Source organism: Ambystoma mexicanum, chromosome 12, assembly GCF_040938575.1.
Source record: "Ambystoma mexicanum isolate Mex_15411 chromosome 12, UKY_AmexF1_1, whole genome shotgun sequence".
Taxonomy (NCBI): domain Eukaryota; kingdom Metazoa; phylum Chordata; class Amphibia; order Caudata; family Ambystomatidae; genus Ambystoma; species Ambystoma mexicanum.
Genome location: NC_090936.1, coordinates 997,513,090 through 997,538,129, shown reverse-complemented (window position 1 = coordinate 997,538,129; position 25,040 = coordinate 997,513,090). Strand labels below are relative to the sequence as shown.

Genomic DNA, 25,040 nt, shown 5'->3' with positions numbered 1-25,040 from the left:
AGAGCGGGACAAGGCAAGGGAGGGGAACAGGGGAGAACAAAACAGCGATCTTACTAGGCCCAGTGACATTGAGAATGCGCAAGTGCATGGGAGAGGGGGAGGGGAAAAGTGCATGGAAGGAGGGAGAAGTGGAAAGTGCGAAGCAGAGGAGAAACAGATCAATAACAATAAATAAATAATAAAGGCAACAAACAGTGGTAATGCAGCCAGCAATTTGCAAGTGCTAGGTTTAAGGCAGCAGACAGGGTAGGTCTGATAAGTGCAGGAAGAAAAAGGGGGGGGGCTGTATGGGTACAGATACAGACCCCAGTGCAAGGTTTGGGCCGGAGGCAGTGCGGGAGGTTGGCAGGGTGAGCAGGTACCTGGGCCTGAAGGACAGAGGGTGGCCAGGTGCACAGTGCCAAGAGAAAACAGATCAGCAGGGGAGAGGGGGAGCGAAGGCAGAATTAAAGAGGAAGGTCTTGAGGTGCTTCCGGAACCGGAGATGGTTCTCCTCAAGTTTTAGAGTGGCAGAGAGGCTGTTCCAGAGGGAGGCCCCAGCCGAAGACAGAGCTCTACCCCCAGCTCGTTTCTTTGAAAAACGACTGACCCTGAGTGAGTTGGAAGTAGAGGAGCGAAGAGCTTGAGAGGGGAGGTATTTGCGGTGGGATAGCTGAAGGTATTTTGGACCAAGGCCCCAGAAAGCCTTGTGGACAATGCAGAGGGTTTTGAATTTAATCCTTGCATCCACTGGGAGCCAGTGAAGAGATTTCAGAGTTGGAGAGATATGATCCCAGGGCTTGAGGCCAAGGACACGTCTTGCAGTCCTGTTCTGGATTAGTTGCAGAGGGCGGAGAGTAGAGGCAGGTAGATTTAGAAAGAGGCTGTTACAATAGCCCAAGCTAGAGAGAACCAGAGCTTGGGATACCATGAGCTTCTGGGGGAAGGAGAGGAAAGGCACAGTACCTCTGAGGAGGTGCAGTCGGAAATTTGACTTTTAGAGACCTCAGAGATGTGGGCGGGGAAGGAAAGGGTGGAGTCAAAGATGACCCTGAGGTTCTTAGCCTCGCAGGTGGGGGTAGGAGGAGGGCCAAGGGAGGCCGGCCAGAGAGTGAGGGGAAAGGATGGTGAAGGTGTGCCAATGAGGAGGATTTCCATCTTGCTGGTATTCAGACAAAGATCATTGGCGGAACACCAATCTTGAATGGCAATTAGGCAATCAGAGATGAGAGAGGGAGAGGAGGTGGCAGAGGGCAGCCTGAAAACGAGTTGAGTGTCGTCAGCGTAGCACAGGAAATTTGAGCAGAAAGTGGCAATGCAGTGGGCAAGAGTTGCCAGGTATTGGTTGAAAAGCCAGAGCGAGAGGTTAGACCGCTGGGGAACACCACAGGCAGAGAGAAAGATGGATGAAAGGAAGGACCCAAGTTGGACCTGGGAGGGTCGATCTGAGAGGAAAGAGCTCAGCTAGGCCAGAGCCTGATCAGTGATACCCAGGTTTTCACAGAGACGGTTGAGCAGGATGGTATGGTTGACCATGTCGAAGGCAGAAGGGTGATCGAGGAGGATGAGGACAGAGGGAATGTTTGTTTGTTTATTTATTTATATGGCGCACCGGTCCCAGAAGGTATGAGGGCGCAAGCATTACAAGAATATTCTCAACTTAGTTACAATACTGTACATTATTTACATTATTATACATAATGGGTAGATGCAGTTATAGTGAGTAGAAACAGTTACAAGGATACAGAGTAACATTGCGACATAGTTACAAGTTGAACAAATGTGTAGTGGTTGCAGGGTGTCGTTATTGGCTGTCATTATTGGTCTTTGTTCTTAAGCCACTGGAGGTAGTTACGCCTAAATTGGTGGTAGGTTTGAGGTGCTCTGACGGAGGGTGGTAGTGAGTTCCAATGTTGGGCTGCTTTTACCTGGAAGCTGTTGCTGCCCATTTTCATGCGCTTGAATCTGGGAACAGCGAGCAGGTTAGCATTGCTATTTCTGGTGAGTCTGTTGGGCATGTATCTGGTTATTCTGTCTGAGAGATAACGGGGAGCTGCGTTGTTAAGGCATTTGTGGGTGAGGGAGGCTACCTTAAGCAGAATTTTGTCCGAGGTAGTGAGCCAGTTGTGGGTTCTCCTAGTATTCGAGATGTGTCCTCTTTTAGGGAAGTTAAGCGCTGCTCTGAGGGCATTGTTCTGTAAGATCTGGATTTTATTGGTAATCTGTTTGTTGGCGCCTACATAGAGGGAGTTACAATAGTCCAGTTTAGATAGTATGAGAGCTTTGGCTAGAGTAATGCAACTTTGGGTGGAGAGGAAGGGTTTGGCACAGTGTATAAGCTTGCATGTGTAGGCTGTAGTGGATGCCATGGAGCTGACCTGTTTATGGAAGGAGAGGGTGGAATCGAGATAGATGCCAAGGGTTTTCACTTCCTTAGCTACCTTTATAGGGTTGCCGTCAATGGTGAAGCTGGAGTAGTTGAGGTCCAGTTTGTTTAGGTTTGTGGCTGATCTCAGGATGATGAGTTCGGTCTTGTCATCATTCAGGCATAGACTATGGGAGGCCATCCATGCCTGGATGATGAGGTACACCTTGTTCACCAGGGCCAAATCCGTGTTGTAGTCTCCCGTCAACGGGATGAGAATTTGGGTATCATCAGCATAGTCAGTGTAGGTGATACCCAAACCGTCAAGATCGTCAAACAGGGGCTTAGTGAACAGTTGTACAGTGTGGGGGAAACACATGACCCCTGTGGGACCCCGCGTGTGATGGGAGGCCGTGGTTGAGAAGACGCGCATGGATCTGTTGCTTAGGAATGATGTGATCCAGCCTATAGCTTCTTGGGAAAAGTGGGCCGCCGAGTCCAAGTGGCTACATAGGATTTTATGATCAACAAGATCAAAGGCTGCCGAGAGGTCCAAGAGGAGCAGTAAGGCAGTTTTCCCATTGTCTCTCAGAGTGTCAATTTGGGCCTTGAGGTCGATGAGTGCGGGTTCTGTGCCATGTTGGGGTCTAAAACCTGATTGCCGGACTCCTAGGAGGTGGTTTTGTTCAAGGAATTTTTGAATTTGAAGGTAGGCTGTCTTGTCAAGGATTTTTAGTAGGAAAGGGACGGTGGTGATGGGTCTGTAGTTAGTGGGTACGGCTGGGTCGAGTGTGGTTTTTTTTAGTAGGGGGGAGGACCCAGGATTCTTTGAGGTTGTTGGGGATGGTGCCAAAAGAGAAGGAGGCGTTGATGAGTTTCGTGATGAATGGAGATGGGTCTCTGGCCACGTCTTTGATGATTTGAGGTGGGCATAGGTCGCCTTGGCAGTTAGAAGGCTTGAGGCCGAGTATGATTTGTTCCACTTCTAGCGTGGCGACTTTGGAGAAGCTGAAGCGAGTGGGGGAATTGGGGGGAGGGTGTTGAGGGATGGTGTGAGTGAGGGTGTTGTTAGGTTTGGCCTTGGATAGGGTCTCTTTCTTAATTTTGATTTGGAGGCCTGCGACTTTATTGGAGAAGGCATTTTGGATGCTGGTGCACCATTGTTTGTCTTTCTTGCAGGAGTCTGGGACCGGGCTGGGAGTCTCCAGCTCTTTAGGGATGGTGAACAATTCTTTAGTGCTGGATTTGGCATGCAGTATTCTCAGATTGTAGGATTCTTGTTTAGCGAGGAAGATTTCTTTTTTGTAGGTAGAGATTATTTTGGTGAGCATCAGCTTGTTGCTGTCAGTGGGATTTTGACTCCAAATTTGTTCCTTTTTTCGTTGCTCTAGTCTGAGGGTTTTTAGGTGGGCCGTGAACCAAGTATTCAGGTGTTTTATTGGCTTGGGTTTTCTCAGCTTTAGTGGTGCGATGGCATCTAGGGCTAGGCGCATGCTGTTGTTGTAACTTTCAACCAGATGGTGGGGGTTGGAGTTAGCAGGGAGTTGGTTCAGTGTAGGTAGAATGAGAGGGATGAGTTTTTCCGCAGTTATGTTTTTCTTGCTTCTAGTTGGGATAGCTGAGGCTAGGGAGATGTTGGCGATAGGGCTGGCCGCTTTGAGTGGGAAGGAGAGGAGGTAGTGGTCAGACCAAGATTGCGGGGTGATGGCAGTGATGGAGATCGCGCAGTTGTGGTCTGCTATCCAGTCAAGCGTTCTCCCTTTGTTATGAGTGGGGGTGGACACTCTTTGGGTGAAGCCTAGTTCTGATAGTGAGTGATTAATGGCTGACGCTTGGGTCTCTTTAGGGTCATTGTAGCCAAGGTTAAAGTCTCCTAAGAGGAGGCATTGAGAGGTATTTTTTAGGTTGTTAGAGAGGATGGAGTCATGGTCTTCCTCAAAGGAGCCTAGAGATCCTGGGGGTCTGTATAGTGGGTGGATGGTGATGGTTTGGGAGTTGGTGGCGGGGAGTTTGGCTGTGAGCAATTCACAGGATGAGTAGTGATCAGTATTGTCAGATTTAAGGTCGAGGTGGGTTTTGGCGATTATAGCGAGGCCACCACCTCTAGAATCAATTCTGTCTGTTCGGAGGATGGAGAAATTCTCAGGGATGGCTAGCGCAAGGGCTGTGCCAGCTGCTGCATGAAGCCAGGTCTCTGAGATGGCTAAGAAGTCTAGTTCTTCCATTAGGATGAGGTCTGCTATGTCTGTCGCGTGGGCTACTATAGATCTCGCATTGATTAAAGCCCCTCTTATGGGAGTAGTGGTATGTTTACTCGTGGTAGGTGTAGAGGTTGATGATCGAGACTTGTGTTTGGTAGTAGTATTAGTTTGGGTAGGCTTAGGTAAGTTTGTACCTTTGTTGGATGGGATGGTCAGGATGTAAGGCTGGGGCCAAATCGGTGGTTTGGTATGGGTGGAATCCCTAGCTCTGGGCTCATATATTTTGGGGAGCCTGGCGCGTAGTTTGGAGTTTCTAGAGAGGTTGCACGGTGTAGAGAGGTGCATGGTGAGTGGCGGGGTGGTAACCATGCTGGTCAAGCCTGGTAAGTGGGGGGGCTGAGGAGACTAGTTGCGTGGATAAGGTGGATGATGACTCTCAGCAGTGCTGAGTATATACCTGGTAGGTACATGTTAGTGGGAGGAGGTGCGAGCAGTGGGCATGTGTTTGATATCAGCTGGTTCCTGAGTTGTTAAGGTTAGCCTTACCTAGGATCAGAATCAGGTAGGCAGCTAAGGCACGTTAGATTGCAGTGACTGAATGGGCCAGGGATAGAGTTAGAGTCAAGGTTGGAGAGCAGATCTTCATGGATGTTCAGGAGAGCAGTTTCTGTGCTTCTGGCAGCTCTGAAGCCAGACAAAAATACCTTTTATTGTTACAGGGTTGCCCTTTGGGGCTCCCCTTTTACTTTCTCTGGCTAACCTTGTGAGCGCTACAGTTCCCAAGGGTAGAAAGATAATACTTTTTGTTAGGTGAAACCAGAACACCCCACCTTATGTGGAGTGCTGGCGAGATACAATGTATCCCCTTTTTGACTAGCACTGTAACAATTCTGTTACAGGGACATGCTTACCTTAAATGGCTGATGGCAGTGAACCTTTTACAAATTCGGTGCACCTTTACCGTGGGCTGTTTCCACAGCTGCGGTAAAGGCAGCCATGGGTGCACATTTAACCATAATGGCCCCGGTCTTCGTTTTTCGCCATTTTAGTGTTTCTTGTCCCTTCTTGGATCTTCTGCTACCCTACAGGGTGGGAAAGTCCTTTGTGTGATTTTTACTTTCGGCAGGAGACCTCGGTCAAGCCCGCCCAGACTCCAGAGTGTCTGTGAAGGCAGGAAGCGAGGGAGGAGTACAAACCTCTGCACCCCTTTGTCTTTCAGCCTGACTGCGAGAATCCATTTCCAACTGGGAGGCTGGCTGTCTTGTCCCCCGCTCCCCCCAGCAAGTTTGAATGTTATACGCCTGTTTGATTGGCTGGGTTCCTGTATAAAAGTCAGATCCTCGAATCTGAAGAGGTAGTCGACCCCTGAACCTGAATCCGAAGAGGAAGATAAAGAAACCGGATGAGATGATTTCCAGCGACCGCAGAGCCTGCTGCGTAACCAGAGTCTAGCGTTACCCTTCCTTCCAAGTAACCGGGGAACTCCAAAAACGACGAACCTGACCCAGAGCCTGATGAGACCCACTAGACTCAAGAAGACCTGCATTTTGAGCCATCCAAGGTCGTGCTGCGACCTTGCAGGAATGCAATACCCTGGGACCTCAAGCCAGTGTGCGGTGCACTGTCTTCTGAATTCTAAATTGTGCTGGAACTTTGGTGGCATCCTGCAGGACCTCCAGTGAAGTGAATCGAGTTGGAAAAGTCCCCTCATGCAAGTGATAAGAATGCAACCAGCGATATTCAGTCTCTCTCTGGCTCAAAGAAAAGCACCAAAAACCACAGAGCCACATCCAGCCACAAAGAAACTCTTGCCTGTAGCCTTCTCCGTTGTTCCCTGCTTCAAAAGCCCTACCAAAGTCATGTCTTCGGTCTTTATGACAAAGGAATCCATCGACCAGGTTTTTGGCTGCAGATCCTGATGTCATCCTGCTGCAACTCTTCTTCTGTGCTGAGGTACTGTGCTTGCTGGGGAATTTACTTATTTTAAGATTGTGTGATTTCTGTAAAGCTATTGGGATGTTTTCTGTGATTGGGAGTCCTCTCATCCAATTCACCCAGGATCACTGCTGGAATCCTCCCTGTGTGTCTTCTTTGAAGTCCCTGAACCCTAACTAACTCTAAAGTCAACTACTTATTTGTTTGAACAGTCTTGCACAGGAACTCTGACTTTTTCTGCAACTGAACCTTATCTCAGCCTGCCTACAGCTGGCACCTAGATCACTAGGGTCCCTCTTCTACTCCGAGAACTCATGCAATAGACTAGGGAAGGACTGAACAAGAAAAGTATTCTGCCTTGGAAAATATAGCAAGTGTTTTTACTTGTGAAAGACTTAGTTGTTAACTGTAACTCTGAGAGTGAGCAGTTACAAAAGTTCTTACTTTGAATGTGTGTTGTGCCATTCTGAAAAGTATATGTAAGATTGTTTTACTCAACTGTGAATTGGTTGTGCATCTTCCCAAAAGTAATGCTGTTGGCTTCGCTTAACTATTTCTTTCAGAGTATTAGTGTGTAAGTTCACCAACTGGTTCTTGCTTCCCCTGCCCTGCTGTAAAGCCTGTCTAAACTAGGTCTGCCTTGGGTTTTAACTACCTTGAATAACATTGGATCATTCTTAAAATGTAACATTGGATTTTGCTTTCCCTGGTCTGTTTTATACAGATGCAAACAGTCTTCGGTTTATACATACCTTTAAGTTGCTGATAGCTCCTTTAAAATGTATACGGGTTTTCATTATAATCAATTATAAATATAATCTTTTTTTAATAACGTGCTTAATACCGAAAAGGTTTCTAGTGTGGGCCCGGGATTCGAACCTGTGTGGCTCTGTCGTCTTGCTTCCAAGGAGAGCGCGGTGCCACTGAGCTATACTACCCGCACCTTGGTCCATGCTAAAATGTGTTTGAAAGATATTGCTTACCTTAGTCTGTATTCAACTGACCTGAAAAGCAACTGTAATAGTTTATTACAACACCGGTTTTTACCTGCTTTGAATAGCTGTGTGGCATCCTCAAAAATTGTTCTGTAGGTGTAGCGGAGCTTGGTCTGCCTGGTGCAATCCTAAATGTGTGTATGTTAGGGAGAATTCTCATTCTATAGCTAATTTCCCTTACCTAGTGAGTCCCCCAGCAGCTTTGCTGGATTTCTGGAGTTTGTTTTTCCACTTAGTAAGAGTGTACCCCTTTTTCCCACTCTTACTTGTATTTTGCCATGTGCATTTCATCTGTTTTTGTGATTGTGGACTCTGGAGTACACCACTTCAGTAGTCCCCTTCTTTTGTGCGTTACACAGCACCTTCAGTGCAGTCACACAGGGTTGTCTTTTAGACTTCCCACCGACTCCATTTCTGAGGCTGACTACTGTCCCGCAGAAAAGGGTAAAGTTGCCATTAACTTTACTTAGTCATTTAACCACAGATCCAGTATAACCCATCTTACATGGAGTACTGGAAAGGGTTAATCCTTAGCCCTTTTTATCTGTACCTCCTAGAGCATTGTTTCACTCTTAACATTTAGACTTGGCTGATGGCAGTGGTATCTACCCTAACTTTTCTACCACGATTATACTATATAAAAGTGGTATTGTTTTAGGCTATTATATTAGCCTCGAACTTAAACCCGCTTGACCAAATGCTTTTTCTTTTGGCTCCGGTCGGGTTTATTCGCCATTTCTTTTTGTTAAAGTCCTTCTTGTGTTTTACTTTGTGCGGCAAACCAGGTTTGCCTTCTTTGTTCACTGTCTTTTGGCGGGCTTCTGCCAAGAAGCCCTCCTCTAGGCGCCTGGGTGTCTAGGTGGGCTGAATGTGAGGGATGGGTGTAGTCGCCCTCTGCACAGGGTATCCTAGGAAGCCCGAGTCGCACTTTGCCATGATTGGCTGAGGTGGTTGTCTGGCCCGGACAACCCCCCTGCTGCGTGATTGACAGCCAGGCTGTGTGAATGTGGGATTTGTGCATAAAAGGCAGGTCTCTTGGGCTAGAAGTCAGAGTCGCCACTGGAACTACAAGGAACTGAAGAGAAGCAGAGAAGAAGTCAACTGCTGCAACTATCCCGTCCCGGTGAAGCCCTGCTGCACTCCTGAGCTATCTACCCTTCGACCGACCAGAGAAGATCCAGTCCGGAGTCTTCTTCCCTTGAACTTGGTGGGGATAACCAGTTCATCTTCTACAGCCAGATGATCCTCTTCGTGGTCGAAATCGCTGCACACTGCTGTAGTGGTCCGGATAGCCATCTGAAGAGCCTCTCCTGTTTTTTAAGGAGCGTACCTTTTATTCGCCGTCACTGCTGCCGGCTTCAGCCCTGTGTGGTGCAGACCCCTCCAGATGTCATCCTTCGGATCGAAGCTCCAGGAACGGAGGGTCTGAAGGAAACTACCAGGAACAACTGCCTTGGCACCAGCCTCTTCATTGAATAAGGTACGGTGTTCTGCTCGAAGAATTAGGGTGAATCCCTTTTCTTCGCCTCCAAGGCTTGCCCTTGTCTTCCCTCCTTCTTATAACTTTTGCTTCCTCTGTTGACAATATCTAAGTACTCCTGGCTACGTTGAATCGTGAACTATCCGACTGTGATCCTCGACAACCGGAACCCGGTTCCACTTGATACTGGCTCCGGCCTATTGACTCTTGAATTTCTGTCTATGAGTGTTCCCTGGTTCTCACTGCCTTGACAAAAGTATTGCCTATGAATTTTGCCCCTAACTCTCTCTGGGTATCTCAGTTGCAAAGTGTTTTTGCCCCAGTAACATTTCTTGCCACGGATACGCGTTTCTGTAGTAAGACCGAACTGTCATTACTGTCAAAAAGTGATCGCAAGTGTATTCCCGGTAATGTCTTTTGTTTCACAACACCGGTCCGCTAAAACAAAGGGTACTTACCTTGAAGTTATACCGTACAAAGTGAATTGGTTAGTTGTAGTGTATTTTACGTGTGGTTTTTGAATTAATAGAAGTGTCGTGTTTATAACAAATGGTTTAAAAAATAAATGTACTTATATTTTTTTACCTGCAACCTTGAGTCAGTGTTTGCTTGAGTCACAGTAATTGTGGTCCCTTTGTGTAATCTCTGCTACTGCTCATATACTCTTGAGATAAAGTGTTAGCAGTAGCGGAGCAGCCAGGCTTAACATTGTAGTACAGGCGTGTACCAAAGGTGAACTTGTATTACCACTTGTAGTCTTAATTCTGTGTAGTGGTCCCTAACAGTGTAAAGAGTTCTTGCTTACCTTAGTCTGTGCCCCACTGAGCTGAAAAGCAACTGTAATTGTATATTACACCAAAATGTAATTGTCTTACCTAGTATTAAACTGTTATCCTGAATGTGGTCATAGGTTTCTAATGTTCCTTGAATGAGTGTTCCACTAAACATAAAAGTCTACTTGCAGATTGATATACTAAGTGATTCCTTAACTGAGTGTCACAGCACAAACTCTAGGGTTTACTGCCTTTGTATTATGGAAAGTAACATGGTTTTCGTCCCAAGAATAGGTATGTCCTATACTATATGTGTTTGATAAGGTCGGTCTGACTTGCCCAGACATACTGTTCGTTTTCTGAACAAGGTTTATGCTTTTGTCTGTGTACCTTCAAGCATTGCGTTGTGTTTTTATAATGTATTTATGATTCTACGATTGAACCTGGCCTGACTTTTATTTATAATAAAGCGTTATTCTTTATAATACTTCTGGTTGTTAGTGTTTCTGTTGAACCCTTGGTATACTACAAGTAGTTTGTACCTTCCTACAACCCCCTCTCCCTCCAAAGATAAGCCTGGCTGCTCGGTCTACACTACCATATACTCAGGTGGTACAGCCTTATACTAAGAGTGGAGTTTTGTTCTGTCTCAGTTGTATGGTTTTACTAAGCCATTAGTTGGACTTCAGAAAAGGAGAAATTACTTACCGTAATGTTCTTACTATGGATTTTTCTCCCGCAGATTACTCGTCTGATATATATTCCCTCCAGCTTCTGAACATTTTTCGACAGGGGGCGTAGTGAACCTTGACCTGGCCGTCGGCCATTGATCCGTCTTGCGCGGTGTCCAGTCATCAACTCTGGACATGACGTCAGGCATCGTATAAATACCATATCACTAGGCCCTAACCTCAGTTCCCCTTTTTTCTTGAGCACCACATGCTGCATAGGAAATCAAAGAACAAACAAGCTAATGAGCCCTTAAAAAAGAATTAACTATAGACCTCCGAAGGTGGAACAATTGCACAAACGCTACAAGCAGCGCTAGAAAAGTCTTGGTTTTAAAAACTGGCAGGAAGACAGAAAAGGGACACACAGGACCATCACCAAGTCAACGTGAAAGAGAACATGCGTGCCAACCACCGACTTTCTGAACGGGGATGGATAGGAGGGGAGATGAGGAATCTGCGTGAGAAGAATCCATAGAAAGAACATTATGTTAAGTAATTTCTCCTTCAATTTAATGCCTTTCTCCCTACAGATTCCTCATCTGATAGACTCCCAAAGCAGTAAATGAAGTGAGGCGGGAAGAAAGTTATACCAAGAACTTTCGCAGCACTGCCATGCCAAAACGCGCATCAATAGTATGAGCCACATACAGACTGTAGTGGTTTGCAAAGGTATGTAGGGATGACCATGTCGCAGCGTGACAAATCTCCTGGACAGGGACTCCCCTCTGCAATGCTGTGGATGCTGAAACTCCCCTTGTTAAATGGGCCCTGATGCCTGTTGATAATTTCTTCCCAGCGGACTGGTAGCATTCATCAATGCAGAAAATTATCCATCGGGATAAAGTCTGCTTGGTTATGGGCAGGCCCCTATTGGTTAAGGAAAAGGCCACAAAGAGCTGGTTAGCTCTCCTGAGATCAGCTGTCCTGGCGATATAACTCAACGGCCTCTTCGGATCTAGGCGATGTAACCGTTCCTCCTGCTTAGAAGGGTGCAGAGGAGGGTAGAAGACCGGAAGGTCGATGGATTGCGACAGGTGGAATTCTGAAACAACATTGGGGAGGAAGCCAGGCCTTACCCTCAGAGAAGGGCATGTCCAGAAGCTTGACTTGGACATTAGGCGAAAATCCAGATGTTTTTAAGCAGGCCTGCCTTTTTAGTGTTATGGCCGACGCCATAGATCAGCCACACAGTCGGTGATGTCCAGGCCCGTTCGTATCGATTTTCTGGCCACCTCTTTCCAATCCTCCAATAGCTGCAGGAAGCCCTCACGCATTTCTCCTTCTGGGACATACTGGCAAGTATTTTCAACTGCTGTCCATAGACCGAAGGAGTACTTGGCGAAACTGCTTGCCACATTTGTTGCTTTCAGGGCCATGCTACCGGACGTGAATTCCTTCTTCGCTAAGGCATCTACTTTTTTTTCTCCCCTGTCGGGAGGCAGAGTGGATGTAGAAGATGCAGGTCTAGCAGACCGTAGCAGCCAGCATAACAAGCCCCTTCGGGGAAGGGTGAGAGCAGAGGTATGAAGAGTCTCCTCTAGCCGGCCTGTATTTCCCAGAAATGGTCGAGCTGATGGGAGGAACAGAACAAGGGTTTTAACCTTGTACTGGCGCCACTGATGAGTGCAGTCCCATGGTGTCAATAACCCTTTCTACCAGAGCCCAGAATTAGTATTAATAAGATAGGGCTGGGACTGCTGAAATTCGAGGCCTGGAGAGGTGTCCAGACCGCTGGTGTCCTGGAGGCCTTGAGCTAGTAGTAAATACTGTTTCTGGTCGTCAAATAAGCGACCCCTCCTGACCCCAAATAAATCGGGTCGACATCCCCCTGGTCATCGGCATCATGAGCGTCGAAGATACCTGCCATAGTATCGAAAAAGTCGGACCGGGGTTGTGCGGCAAATGTTTTCTCGACAACTGTCGACGTTGAGGGTTTGTCTCAGCGCCAATATGGTGGCTACAGCATCGACATCCTTGGTATCACATGGATGATCTGGCATGCACTGGATTTCTTTCGATGTCAAAATATTTATCGGTGCCGACATGGTCGGTACCAGGGCACTAAAAGGGTCGGGTATACAGAGCGCTGCTCTTGGCTCTGAAGCCTGCTGCGTGGGGGTAAGAGGGTAGCTGCGCTGACTGCAGCATGCTTCTTGAACATTTCAAGCATCGATGATTTGAAATCCTCCCACTTTTGGCGGGTGGTAGGCCCAGCCGACGGCTTACCTTTAACTGTTGACTCGGAGTCCCGATGGTGGCAGTGATGCCTTTTCTTCTTTCGGGACAACGAAGAGTGGCTCCTCGAGTGGGACCATTTCTTCTTCCGCATGTGTTCGCTCTTGGGGGTGTGCCCTTCAGTTTCGGCCTCCAAAGACCGAACCTTCGACCGTGTCGGTGAATTTGAATGCGGTCAACCCAGAGCGAGTTTTAAAGCTCAATTCCGAAGGGATTTAGGTTGCATTTTGGAACACAACGGACAACTGTCAGTCCCTTGACCCATGCCGAGGCACCAGAGAGACAACTCGTGGGGGTCAGTGATGGACATCTTGGTGCCACAATCGGAACACTCTTTGAAACCCGAGCAACCAACATATTGTGTCGAGGACTTTGAAAAAAGTACAAAGTTTTCTGACGAAAACATTGAGAGAGTCGAACCTCTTTGTTCCCAAGCAGCATGTTAGCACACGGAAAAAAGGAACCGAGGTTGGGGCGTAGTGATGTGGTATTTATATGACGCCTGACGTCCAGAGCCGACGACCAGGCGCTGAGCAAGAGGGATCGATGGTCGATGGCTGGGTCGAAGTCCACTACGCCCCCTGTTGAAACTTTTCCGAAGCAGCAAAGCTGGAGGGAATATCTATCAGATAAGGAATCTGCGGGAGAAAGGCAATACATTGAAAGGAACAAGTTACTTACCTGTAACTGTTGTTCTCCATCATGGGTATGGCATGGATTCACATGCTTATGAATATTCCCTGTCGACAGGCCGGGAATCCTCAGTAAAGAAAAAATCAGTATCAGTTTCGTTTCTGATCTGTCTTTCTCAGTAGTAACCAATCACTGGTCTCTGGGTCATACTGCCCCCAGCCAATGACTGCCCTCTCCCTAAGACCCTCCCCTGGCAGCCATCTTCAGATTTGGTAGCACGTAAAGTGGCATTATGACCAAGGGAAGAGCCGCAGAGGGGAGGAAGGAGGGTTTGCATGTGAATCCATGCCAGACCCATGCTGGAGAACAACAGTTACAGGTAAGTAACTTGTTCCTTCTCCAGCATGGGGTCTGGCATGGAGTCACATGCTCATGAATATAAGAATACATAGGAGTACACACATGCACAACCACGGGAGGTGGCAAAGGCTCAACATTAAGCATTACATCAAAACTCAACATTAAGCATTTCTTACCTCCTCACCAGGCTCTCCTTAAGCGAACAGGTTGCGCAGCACTGCTTGGCTGACCCTGGACTCCTCCCTGGAATCCCGGTCGACACAGTAGAATCTCGTGAAGGTGTGCGTCGACCTCCACGTAGCAGCCCTGCAGATGTCCAGCAGGGGCACACCAGACAAGAACGCTGTGGTAACAGCGATAGCTCTGGTCGAATGGGCTCTCGGACGGCCGGGCAACGGTCGGTTTGCCAACCGATGACAGTGCATGATGCAGCCGGAGAGCCATCTGGAAATGGAAGCCTTGGAGAGAGCCTTCCCTTGGTTCACAGGCCCAAAGTTCACAAAAAGCTGTGATGTCCTCCGAAAACTCTTTGTTCGGTCCACGTAGAACTTCAGCGCTCTAGCTACATCCAGCGAGTGCAAAGTCCTCTCGGCCGGCGACTAAGGCGACGGGAAAGAGACTGGTAACACCAAGGGCTTGTTGAGATGGAAGTCCGACGGCACCTTGGCCATGAAGGAGGGGTGCGTCCTCAGCACTACCCTCATATCGTGAAAGGTCAGGTATGGAGGCTTGCAGGATAGCGCTTGGATCTCTCCCACGCGCCGTGCGGAGGTGATGGCCACCAGGAACACTGTTTTCCACGACAGAAACTTCAACAGGGCCGAATGCAACGGCTCGAATGGCGGACCCATGAGCCTGGTTAGCACCACGTTGAGCTCCCACACGGGGCTGGTGCCTTCACCGGCAGGAATGATCGAAACAGTCCTTTCATAAATTCCTTAACCAGGAGATGAGACCACAAGGATGACCGCCCTGTAGTCCTGGTGTATCGGGAAATCGCTGCCAGGTGTATCTTGATTGAAGCGTGAGATAGCCCAGCTTTCGCTAGCCACAGTAGGTACGGCAACACTTGAGGGGCCGTAATCTGCAGAGGGTTAATCTTCCGTGCCCAGCACAAGATAAAGAACCTCTTCCACCTATGTCCGTAGCACTTGAGAGTTGAGGACGCCCTGGCCTTCGCAAGAACCTCTCTGCAGTCGAACGGGATATCGTACTCTCCAAACTATAGTGCTGCAGGAGCCAGGCCTGCAAGTTCAGCGACTCTGGGTCGTGGTGAAGAATGGCACCTCCTTCTCTGGAGAGAAGATCTGCGACCGTCGACAGCTTGACTGGTGGGGACGCTGACAAGTCCAGAAGGTCCGGGAACCAGATCTGTCTCGGCCACGCCTGTGCAACGAGGATCATTCTGCATCGGGACTTCTTGAGCTGGTTGATGAGTCGGAGCAGCAACGGCAACGGAGGGAACACATTTGGGAACAGGCCGTCCAAGGGGAATGAGAAAGCATCGCCCATGCTCCTCGGTTGGGGAAACCTGCTGGCGAACCTCTGGCACTTGGAGTTCGTCGCCGTCGCGAACTGGTCGATCTGGGGTTTGCCCCATCGCTGAAAGAGTCGGTCCACTTGGTCCTGGCGTAGTTCCCACTCGTGGCAAGAGCGCAGCTCTCTGCTGAGTGAGTCGGCGATGGTGCTTTTTATCCCTGCCAGATGAAACGGCACCAGAAACATCCTTTCAGCAACGGCCCAATGCCACAGATCCTGGGCTTCCTTGGATAGGGCTGGGGACCTGGTTCCGCCCTGCTTCCGGATGTAAAACATTGTGGTGGTGTTGCTGGTGAAGATCCTCACTATCTTGCCCTTGAGGGACGGGAGAAAGGACCTGAGGGCCCAGAACACTGTCTGGAGCTCCAGGAAGTTGATGTGGAGCGGCTTCGCCTACAGGAGCCAAAGCCCTCTCGCGTGATGATCTCCGGGGTGCGCTCCCCACCCCTACTCGTCACCGTCACCTGGTGGGTGGGGTTCTGAAAATCTGTTCCTGCCGCCAGATGAGCGCGGGTAGCCCACCACCTGTTCGCTCAAGGGAAGGTCTCGTTGAGAGGGATCCTGTCTTCGAAGCTGCCCGTTGCTTGTATCCAGCAGGCGTTGAGGAACTCCTGTAGAGGGCGCATCCGAAGCCTGCACAGGCGCATGAGATATATGCAAGAGGACATCATCTCAAGGAGGGACTTGATGGACCTCACCTTGGTCACGTCCGTGGCCAGCAGACGCTGCACCTTGCCTAGGATGGCCTTTGTCCTTTCCTCTGACGGTGAGGCCAGACGCGCCAATGTGTTGAGCTTGGCTCCCAGAAACAGTGCGACTTGCGAGGAGACCAGGTGGGACTTGGGGAAGTTGGAGAACCCCAGGTCCGTGAGCAGCTGGACGGTCTTCGCTGTGTGTTCCACGGTGAGCTTGCTTGTCCTTGCGCGGATGAGCCAATCGTTCAGGTAAGGGTAGACATGGATCACCTGCAGGCGCAGCTGCGCCGCCACCGGTGCTAGGCACTTGGTGAATACCCTGGGCACCGACTTTAGTCCGAACGGGAGGGCCTTGAACTGGTAGTGCCACCCTTGGACCACAAACTTGAGGAACTTTTGGTGTCCTTTTAAAAGGGGGATGTGAAAGTATGCATCCACCAAATCCAACGACAACAGGAAATCGCCCTCCTCCAGCTGTCCCAGCACGTGCTGGAGGGTGACCATCCAGAACTTCTGTGCCTTGATGTACTTGTTCAGTCGTCGCAGGTCCAGGATGGGTCGCCATCCTCCTGTCTTCTTTTTCACGAGGAAGTACCTCGAGTATACTCCGGAGCCCCAGAACCTCTTCGGGACGAGCTCGAGGACACCTTTTTTGAGCATCGCCCTTACCTCCAATAGCAGTTGAGGGACGTGATTTTCCTTCCTGACCACGGGTGGAATGCGGGGGCACTTTTAGAAATTCAAGGGCGTGCCCCTGGGCCAGGGCATCCAGCACCTAATGGTCGGTGGAGATGAACTCCCACATGCTGACGAACTTCGCCAGCCGGCCTCCCACCGGGGTGCTTCGGTGGGGGCCCGACACCACGGCCGGTTCAATATTGCTTGGAGGACGCCTTGCCGTCTTGGCCTCCCTGGCGAGGACGGCGGGGTCCACCCGACTTGCCTCGTCCTCTATAGGCTTCCTGCGACGAGGAGCGGGCTGCTTGGCGGTACGTAGAGGAGCCACCACCGAATCCCTTGCAGGCACCCTGCTTGCCTCCGGTGCTCCAAAAAGACTGCCTTTGTTGCCGGAGAACGCCTAGGGCCTTAGCTGTCTCTGTGTCCGCCTTGATGGCTTGGAGGGACTCATCCACTGTTTTCCCGAACAGATTGTTCCCGTCGAACGGCATGTCCAAAACCTTGGCTTGTACGTCCTGGCAGAAATCCATCGCCTTGAGCCACCCTCATCGTCTAAGACAAAAGCTGTTGCCTAGCTGGCAGAAACTGGTGTCGGCAATGTCTGTTGCCACCCTTATGGCGTGCTCCGACGCCACTTCGCCTTCTTGCAAGATCTCCAGGGCCGCGGCCCTTTTGTCGTCCGGTAGGAGGTCCAACAGGGGGGCGATCTTGTACCATAACTCCCTGTCGTAGTGGGCCACGATCGCCGCCTTAATCGTTGTTGCCGCCGACGAGATAACTAGTCGTCCCATTGCGTCCAGCTTCTTTCCTTCGCCGTCCGGCGGGGAAGTTGACGGTGAGGCCGATGCCCCCCCCCCGCTTTCTTCTTGGCCGCCACTGAGATGACCGAGTCAGGGATCGGTTGTGCAAGGCACAAAGGGGCCGCGTCGGGACCCGGTATTACTTCTCGTACCGATCCCTCTTGGCAGGCGTCGTAGACGGGTTCTTGAAAAGGGTGAGACCCTCATCCCAGATGTCATCCAGCAGAGGCACGGCGAGGACTGTTTTCCTCTTGGCCTTGCGCCATTGGTAAAGGAAACCTTCCTTCTCTTCGGGGCAGAGCTGAAAAAGCTTGGATGCCCTGGCGATCATTGCATGGAAAGATCCAATCTCGTCGGGCGGGGAGGCATGGGCTGGCGGAGATGGGCGCTCCGTCCCGTCATCACCGCTGTCGTCGTCATCGGTACCCGTCGTGGCCGTGTCTGTTCCCGTGTCATCCCCAGGGACGGGGGACGTGGACAAAGGTTGAGTAGGCCGCGAGGGCTGAAAAGGCAGGGCTGGATGGATCCGTCTTCTCTTGTTTGGGGGGCTTCCCGCCGGGCCTGGCTCCTCCGTCGAGCCTGGTACCGGTTCCTCCGTCAGTGGTAAGGGCAATCTCGTCCTCATCTCCGAACATAAGGATTGTATTGCCAACAAAATGGCCGCCGAGTTATCCTGCGGCTCCGGAAGCGACGGGTGACTAGGACCCTCGCCAGTGCCGCCGTCGCTCTCGTCGTCCTCTTCGTCGGGATACCTCCCGTGGGAACGGGCCTCTTCGACGCCCTCGTCGAGGCCCTCTAAGACTTCAACCAGCTCCTCCTCGAATGCTGTGTTCGTGTCCACAATGGCCACCGGCACCCCCCTCTTTTCCGCCGGGGTCTTCACGGGGGTCTTTTCAATGGGTCTGAAAGAGGCTTCCCTCCACGGAGGCAGGGAGACTCTGGGCCCCGAGGTTGCCTCCACTGGTGTAGCCTCCACAGGCTGCGCCAGGACCATCGCTACTTCCTCGATAGAGGCCTTGGCTGGGTGAATCAAGGCCTTTACCACCTTCTGTGGGCCTGTGGCCTTCACCTTGGGGGGAGGGTCACCGCCTCGTTCCCCCACGGCTGGATCCTTCGAGCTCGACTGGGGCTTCTCCAGAAGCTTCGCCGGGTTCTCGGCCTTCCTCTTCCCTGAGCCAGAGCGTTGGCTCGTGGTAGATGGCAGTGGAGAGGATGCGCCCTGCCTGGCAGCCGAGGAGCCCGACCGTTCGGCGCTCCCGGTGCCCGCGGACTTGCGGTGCTTTGGCTTCTGTTGGGCCCCCGTCGCCGGGATGCCCTCACAGGACTTAGAAGACCGCTCGGACTTCTTCTTCTTCTTCTTCTCACCTGACGGGCTCTTTCCTTCCAGCCAGTTGGAGAGACGAAGGTGTCGGTCCTTGATGGTCCGTTCCGACATGTTCCTGCAAAACGCACAGTCCTTCTCCACGTGCGTCTTGTCCTCATGAAGGCAGTAGAGACATTTCAAGTGCTCGTCCTCCTTGAACACATTCTGCAGATGGCATCCAGGGCAAACCCTGAACAGCTTTCCGGGCGTCGAGCTTCCCTTCTCCTGGGCCATGTTCGGGTAGGCCGCAGAAACTCCTGGACTCCTCCAAGAAGCGTAACTCGACGAAATCTTCACTCTTGAGGGGCATAGAAAAATATGACACGGATCCCCGTTAATCGGATGTAGAGACGGTGGAGCTTGAGGCTCTATTTGACCGAAAAATGAGAAATTCTCTTTGAAAAAAAGCACAAAAAAACGTAGCAAAAGCTCGAGAGCTAAACACGAGGACTCCCAACACTTGAGTGTGCGGTAAAAATCTGAGGATGGCTACCAGAGGCGGAGCTTACGGAAAGGGCAGTCATTGGCTGGGGGCAGTATGACCCAGAGACCAGTGATTGGTTACTACTGAGAAAGACAGATCAGAAACGAAACTGATTTTTTTCTTTACCGAGGATTCCCGGCCTGACGACGGGGAATATTCATGAGCATGTGAATACATGCCAGACCCCATGCTGGAGAAATGTCCTAACACTGGTTGTCCCCACTTTCATCGATTTGGGGGGCTCCACTAGATCTAGCTAAACAGGGTTTCTGTCATTCTCAGAATTGGTCGGATAATGGTCTAGAGGGGGCAGGCAAGTTGTTTTTGGAGGGTGCTTTCATAAGTTATGATGGAATCATTGTCCATCCTCGAATATCTCAGGTTGAAGGTCTTGCTCATGGACAGGAGGTGGGAGGGCAAATTGATTAGGAAATTGACCAAATTTGAGGGGGTCTTACCCTCTGTGGAGTGTGGGAGGGGAATCTTCTCACGCCTCTATAGGGCCATGATTATAGCCAGGAGACAGACAGGGCCTTTAAGCAGAGGTGGGAGGACTGAACTCCTGGAGACCTGGACCAAGATATATAGGATTCCCTTTCATGGTAACTTTTTGTACGTCAACTATGGAGCACAATTTTAAAGTCCTGCACGGATGGCATAGAAACCCAGTTAGGATCTCAAAGATGTTTGGGGCTCCTCCCCTCTCCGTCCCCGGGCCTTTTGGCAGCAGGTCACGTGGTTTCATATGTGGTGGGAAAGGCCTGTGAAGTAGAACTATTCGACAGGGGTCCTGAGCTGGATGAAGGAGGTCATGGGTGTCTTGCTAGACCTAGACCCCTCAAGAATCTATTGGGAGTCCCCCCCCAGTTGATGGAACTGAGCCAAGGTTCCTGAGATTATGGAAGGCGATGTTAAGGAGTAGCGTAAATGTGGAAGTCTTGAGGGCCCCCAGGTAGGACGGTCTGGGAACAGAAACTTAGGGATATTTATATGATGGAGAAGCTGACAGCCATAGTAAACAACCAGTCAGAACTTTTTCACAAGGATTGGGGTCCATTGATTAGCAAGTGGGAATTGTGCTAAGAAGGGCTGGGGAGGTGAAATGGTGGAATCTGACAGGGGAGTTGTGCATAGAGTGCTGTCCTCAGAATCGGAGAGACGGTCGGGGAGGCATCCTAATGTCTGGGGTGGAGAGGAACCTAATGTAAAGGTATAGGCCTATATATGTTGAGATAGATCACACCTACTCATTCGATACAGGTGAGTGTATTGTTCTTATATGTACATGTCTTTTTGCCTGCTGGTGTAAGAAGCAAGCATTTTCCGAGTTCTGGGGGGTGGGGAGGGGACAGGGGCTTTCAGTTGCTATTGTGGTTGTTTTTGTTAACATTATATGCTCTAACTGAAAAATTACAAAAAAAAGGATAAGTTAAAAAAAGAAAAAAGCAACCAAAAATAAAAAAACTCCACTTTTCCAGGGGTTTCGAGGGAAAGTACCTGTCTAGCCCGTGAGGCGTCTGTGGATGAGTGCCTCCTCCTCTTCTTGAATGAGAAAGGCGAATAATGATGGGAGTCGCTCCCCGAATAGGATCTTTTATGGTGCTTCTTTGACTGTTTCTTCTCCCGCTCTGGCGATATCTTGAACGCAGAGCCCTTGCTGTCAGGTTTTCATTTCAACAGCATCGAACTTGGTGACTTTGATGTCGAAGGACTCAGGGTCAGTTTGCATGCTCTCTCAATTAGGGCCTTTGGCATCATGTTTTGACATGAGACAATATTTGCCACTACATGGTCGACACAGAGGTGCCACATACAAATTCTGTGGGGAATCGGTGAACAACATTTTAATGCCGCACTCACGGAAATTCTTAAAACCAAAAGGTTTCGGAATCAACATGGTTGAACCAAGGAAGAAATTCGAAGGAATTCAAAAATGCATCTGAGTATTTATCTGATCCCAATTAGCGTGCTGGGGGTGCAGAAAAAAGGAACAGAGGCCACGTGTGCCATGGACACCATTTATACTGGCATCACATCTGTTTCAAAGACTTGAGGATCCTCGACGCACAGCACACCCTGCTGGGAGAAAACATTTTGGAGCGTTCCGCAGAGCAGGAAATTATACCCAAGATGAGGAATCTATGGGAGGAGACAATCCATTAGATTGTACCATACAGTAGATTGCTTCAGTTTGTGTTGTGGTGCATTTAGTACATACGAATATATGCCCGTTGTAGTCAAAGTGTACTGAAAAAAGGTAAATATGGTCAAATAATAGCAAATAATGAGCTAGTAACAACACAAGTTGCTTGCACATCTGTCTAGTACTCATTTCCTACACTGCCATCTCTACAATGAAATATCCCTTTACAGACAACACTCATGTTCAGCGACATAATGCCAAAGCAACTTAACATTATGCAGGGCTCATCCCCCGTCCCTCAACTCAGCACGCCCAAGAGGAAGGTTACCAATAAATGCACAACCTGGATTACAAATGGCATCTCACAAGAGTGCCCAGGCTGGAAACTCTTGTCAATGCCCTACTCTCCCCAGCTTATGTCATAGCATTGCCTTCTTGAACTTAGCCTGACTTCTGATCATAGTGCTCCTCCTCCCCCAGCATGACATTTTGCAAGTGCCATTCTCTCTCCAGCCTGGCATGACAGTGCTTGTCCTATTAGCCCATCAATGTATTCTCTCACCAACTTAGCATACCACATGTGCCCCCCACTTTGTACTCTTCAATCTAGCACATACTGATCATGTGTTTGCAGATTAAGACAGTCCTGTCATTGCATGAATGGGCCCTTGCTTACCTGATGCTTTGTTTTATCAAGGACAAACCAGCGCTGTTTCCATGGCTTCATAAAGGCTCCCTTCTTATACAGCATTCCCTCGTATGACCTGCAATTAAACCACAGAAAAACAGTTGTGAGCCTTTGAACACACATTAGGAGGCGCCATGCACACTGTAAGAACTGGGAGAGTTTGAGTTACTAACTTCACCAAGACCCAAGGCAAAAGGTGGTAACCTGATATCTCCTATAAAAGGGCAAGTTATTTACTTGTGATCCAGGTTTGCCATCATAGGTATTGATAATCAAGTAATAACCACTAAATATCAACGCCAGCGTGTTGGATCTTTGGCCACAACTATAGAGAAAACTCTTTTCAACAACATGGAATTATCAAATGTAGAATCTCTATGGGATGTATTGACCCACTCCTCTATGCTATGCTATGCGGCATCACCCTGCCAGTTATGGGGAAAGAAACAGCAACAAGGGCGGCACAACCCTCGTGTGGGCCAAAAACCTACAGAAATCTACAAAAACCGTGTGCTTCAGCACACAAAAAGAGGGATGCACAACCTGCCACCCATGGTGCATGTGCAGTGGAATAGAGCACACCCTGCAGAAATGTGCCAGTGGGTCCCATGACCAGCAAACAGAGTGCAGAGAGAAAAACACTACTTTGCCAATGAAACCCAAAAATGTGCCTATAAATGACATTTGCTTTGTTGCCAAAAAATCCAAAATGCCTATAACACAACACTTTTCAACATTCACAATCTTGCCTGGTGTTAAAATCCATGTATCAAATGAAACATTGTGAAACATACAAAGCCTGAAAACTGACAGCTTCTATGCCAACATCTGGGTGCAGTACCCGAGCTGCCTGAATGACAGCTGTCAGAGGAGGACTGAGAAAGCCTTAAAATGACCTAAAACTCAAAAGTCTGCTGAATTAGCAAACAAGGTATACATATTTTAGTTGTGTTTTTTGATTCCACAGATTTTAAGGCCAAGAAAGAAATATATTTGTATGTGATGCAACAGATGTGGGTTTTGCTAAGTTTAAAAGTTAATTAGCTTGGCTGAAGCTGCAAAGAACTGGAAAAGCAGGTTTTTCTCCCAGAAGGAGCTCCTTCCTCTCAGCAGGAACTCACAGGGAGGTGTTAATTGCAGGTGGGGACAGAATATTGTCTACAGAAAGCAAAGGAACAATGACAAAGTTGCAGCCCAGAAAATTGGAAGTGTGAAAAGGGGTCGTAAATGGCCTCTGAAAGGAGCAGGCAAGGAGGGGGATGCCATGGACTGCAGGGAGACAAAAAGAGGCGGAACCAAACGACCATCTGTCGCTAAACATGAACAAAGAACACAGTTTAAAAGACTTATAACTTGATAGTCAAAATGGTGAAAAATATAAAAATGACATTTGTAATTTAATTTCTGGCTGCACATGTGAAGAGGCGGCAGAACTGTGTGACATGTTCTGGACAGAACAGCAAGATATGTGTTTTTATGCAAAATGTATTACTGTTAGAATTGTGAAAATTTACACGCATGTCCCCATTTTAACACACACATTTGTGGAAATTTGCATAAAAATTGAAAAGTGTGTTCATGGCGAAAAGGGCAAAATTCTGTAGAAAGGGGAGACAAGATCCCACCACTACTGGGTTTTGAGGAATAGCTGCTATGAAAAATATTGTGTGTGATTTGTATAAAGGTGACCAATGTAGAAATGTACATTTAATATAAAATCAGATTTTGAGACAAGTGGATAAAGGGGGGTCTCAGAGGATTGTAAAGCAAATCATAAAACATGACATCATCCAGCCTTGGTCCAATCACTCAAACTACAAGGCGGAAATGAAGTGTGGTCCTATCCCAGCTCACAGGAGCAAGCTTAGCTAAGCTGGCCCAGACACCCCCTTTGTGATGTCATTCTTTAGCATAAATAGAGACAGCTGACAACTGTGCCTATGATCACAAGACTGATCAACCTGTCTTTTAGTGAGGGCTTACTTCGATCAATCCTTAAAAAGCACTCCTCTCCTTAAAGAAATTCACACTGGATCCTAGTATTCAAAAAAAAAGATTGTCCCATTACAACTGTACCTTTTCTGTTGAAGACTCTTGTCAGAGCGGCCCATCTTCAATTCCAGGAGTTTGTTGAAGTCAAGAATATACTTTGTCTGCGGCAATAAGGTTTTAGATTATGCCATGGGACTGAGACCGCTCTCCTCGATTTAAAATATAGTTTGTCTGATAAGTTGAAAGCGGTCATCCTGCTCTCCTGATTTTGCTAGACTTATCCGCAGCCTTTGATTTGGTTGATCATGGACTCTTGGTTGATAGGCTAAAATGGTTGGCTGGCTACTCTGAATCTCCAGAGTGTTGGGTTTCCTTTTTTTTGGGACCACGATCATCTATGGTGGCAGTGGAGGAGGCTGGGTCCATGCCGACATCCATGTGTGGTGTGCCCAAGGACTCTTGTATTGCACCCACTTTGTTTAATGTTTATATTAAACCTCTCCTGGACCTCCTTGATCGCTTGGGTGTCTGATATACCAACTATGCTAATTGTGGTTACTGATCCTGGGTTGAAAAGCAATGGGACCCTTGTACAATAATTTTTGCATTGATGGTTGCATAATCAAGGAGGCCGACTCGGTTAAAACCCTGGGTGTTCAGTTGGACTCTGATGTGTCCCTGAAATCACAGGTGGCTCATTTGCAGGCATCCTGTGGGTATGTTTAGCCAGTTTGTCTTCTCCACTGAGAATTGCACCCTTTTGGCCACAGACTTGGTGAATTCGAGACTGGATTATTGTAATAGTGTATTGGTTGGTAACATCTAAGGCCAACATTCATGCTCTGCAGGTTATCCAGAATGGGGCGGTGCATGCTGTGTTGGGCCTCTCCAGACGTGAACATATCACATCAGCTAAACGTTCTGTGCACTGGCTCCTAGTGTGTCACAGGATTACTCAACACCTTTTCTAT

At 48.9% G+C, this 25,040-nt stretch overlaps 1 protein-coding gene across 10 annotated transcripts in view; it reads right to left on the bottom strand.

The window, feature by feature from the left end:
- Positions 1 to 25,040, bottom strand: part of SBF1 (SET binding factor 1) — a 2,512,102-nt gene that overhangs the window by 139,319 nt on the left and 2,347,743 nt on the right. For all 10 annotated transcript variants that reach the window (XM_069629502.1, XM_069629505.1, XM_069629506.1 and 7 more), the window contains one exon: positions 22,066 to 22,153. In XM_069629502.1, the coding sequence (XP_069485603.1) occupies positions 22,066 to 22,153 (88 nt within the window). The remainder of the gene's footprint in view (positions 1 to 22,065; positions 22,154 to 25,040) is intronic.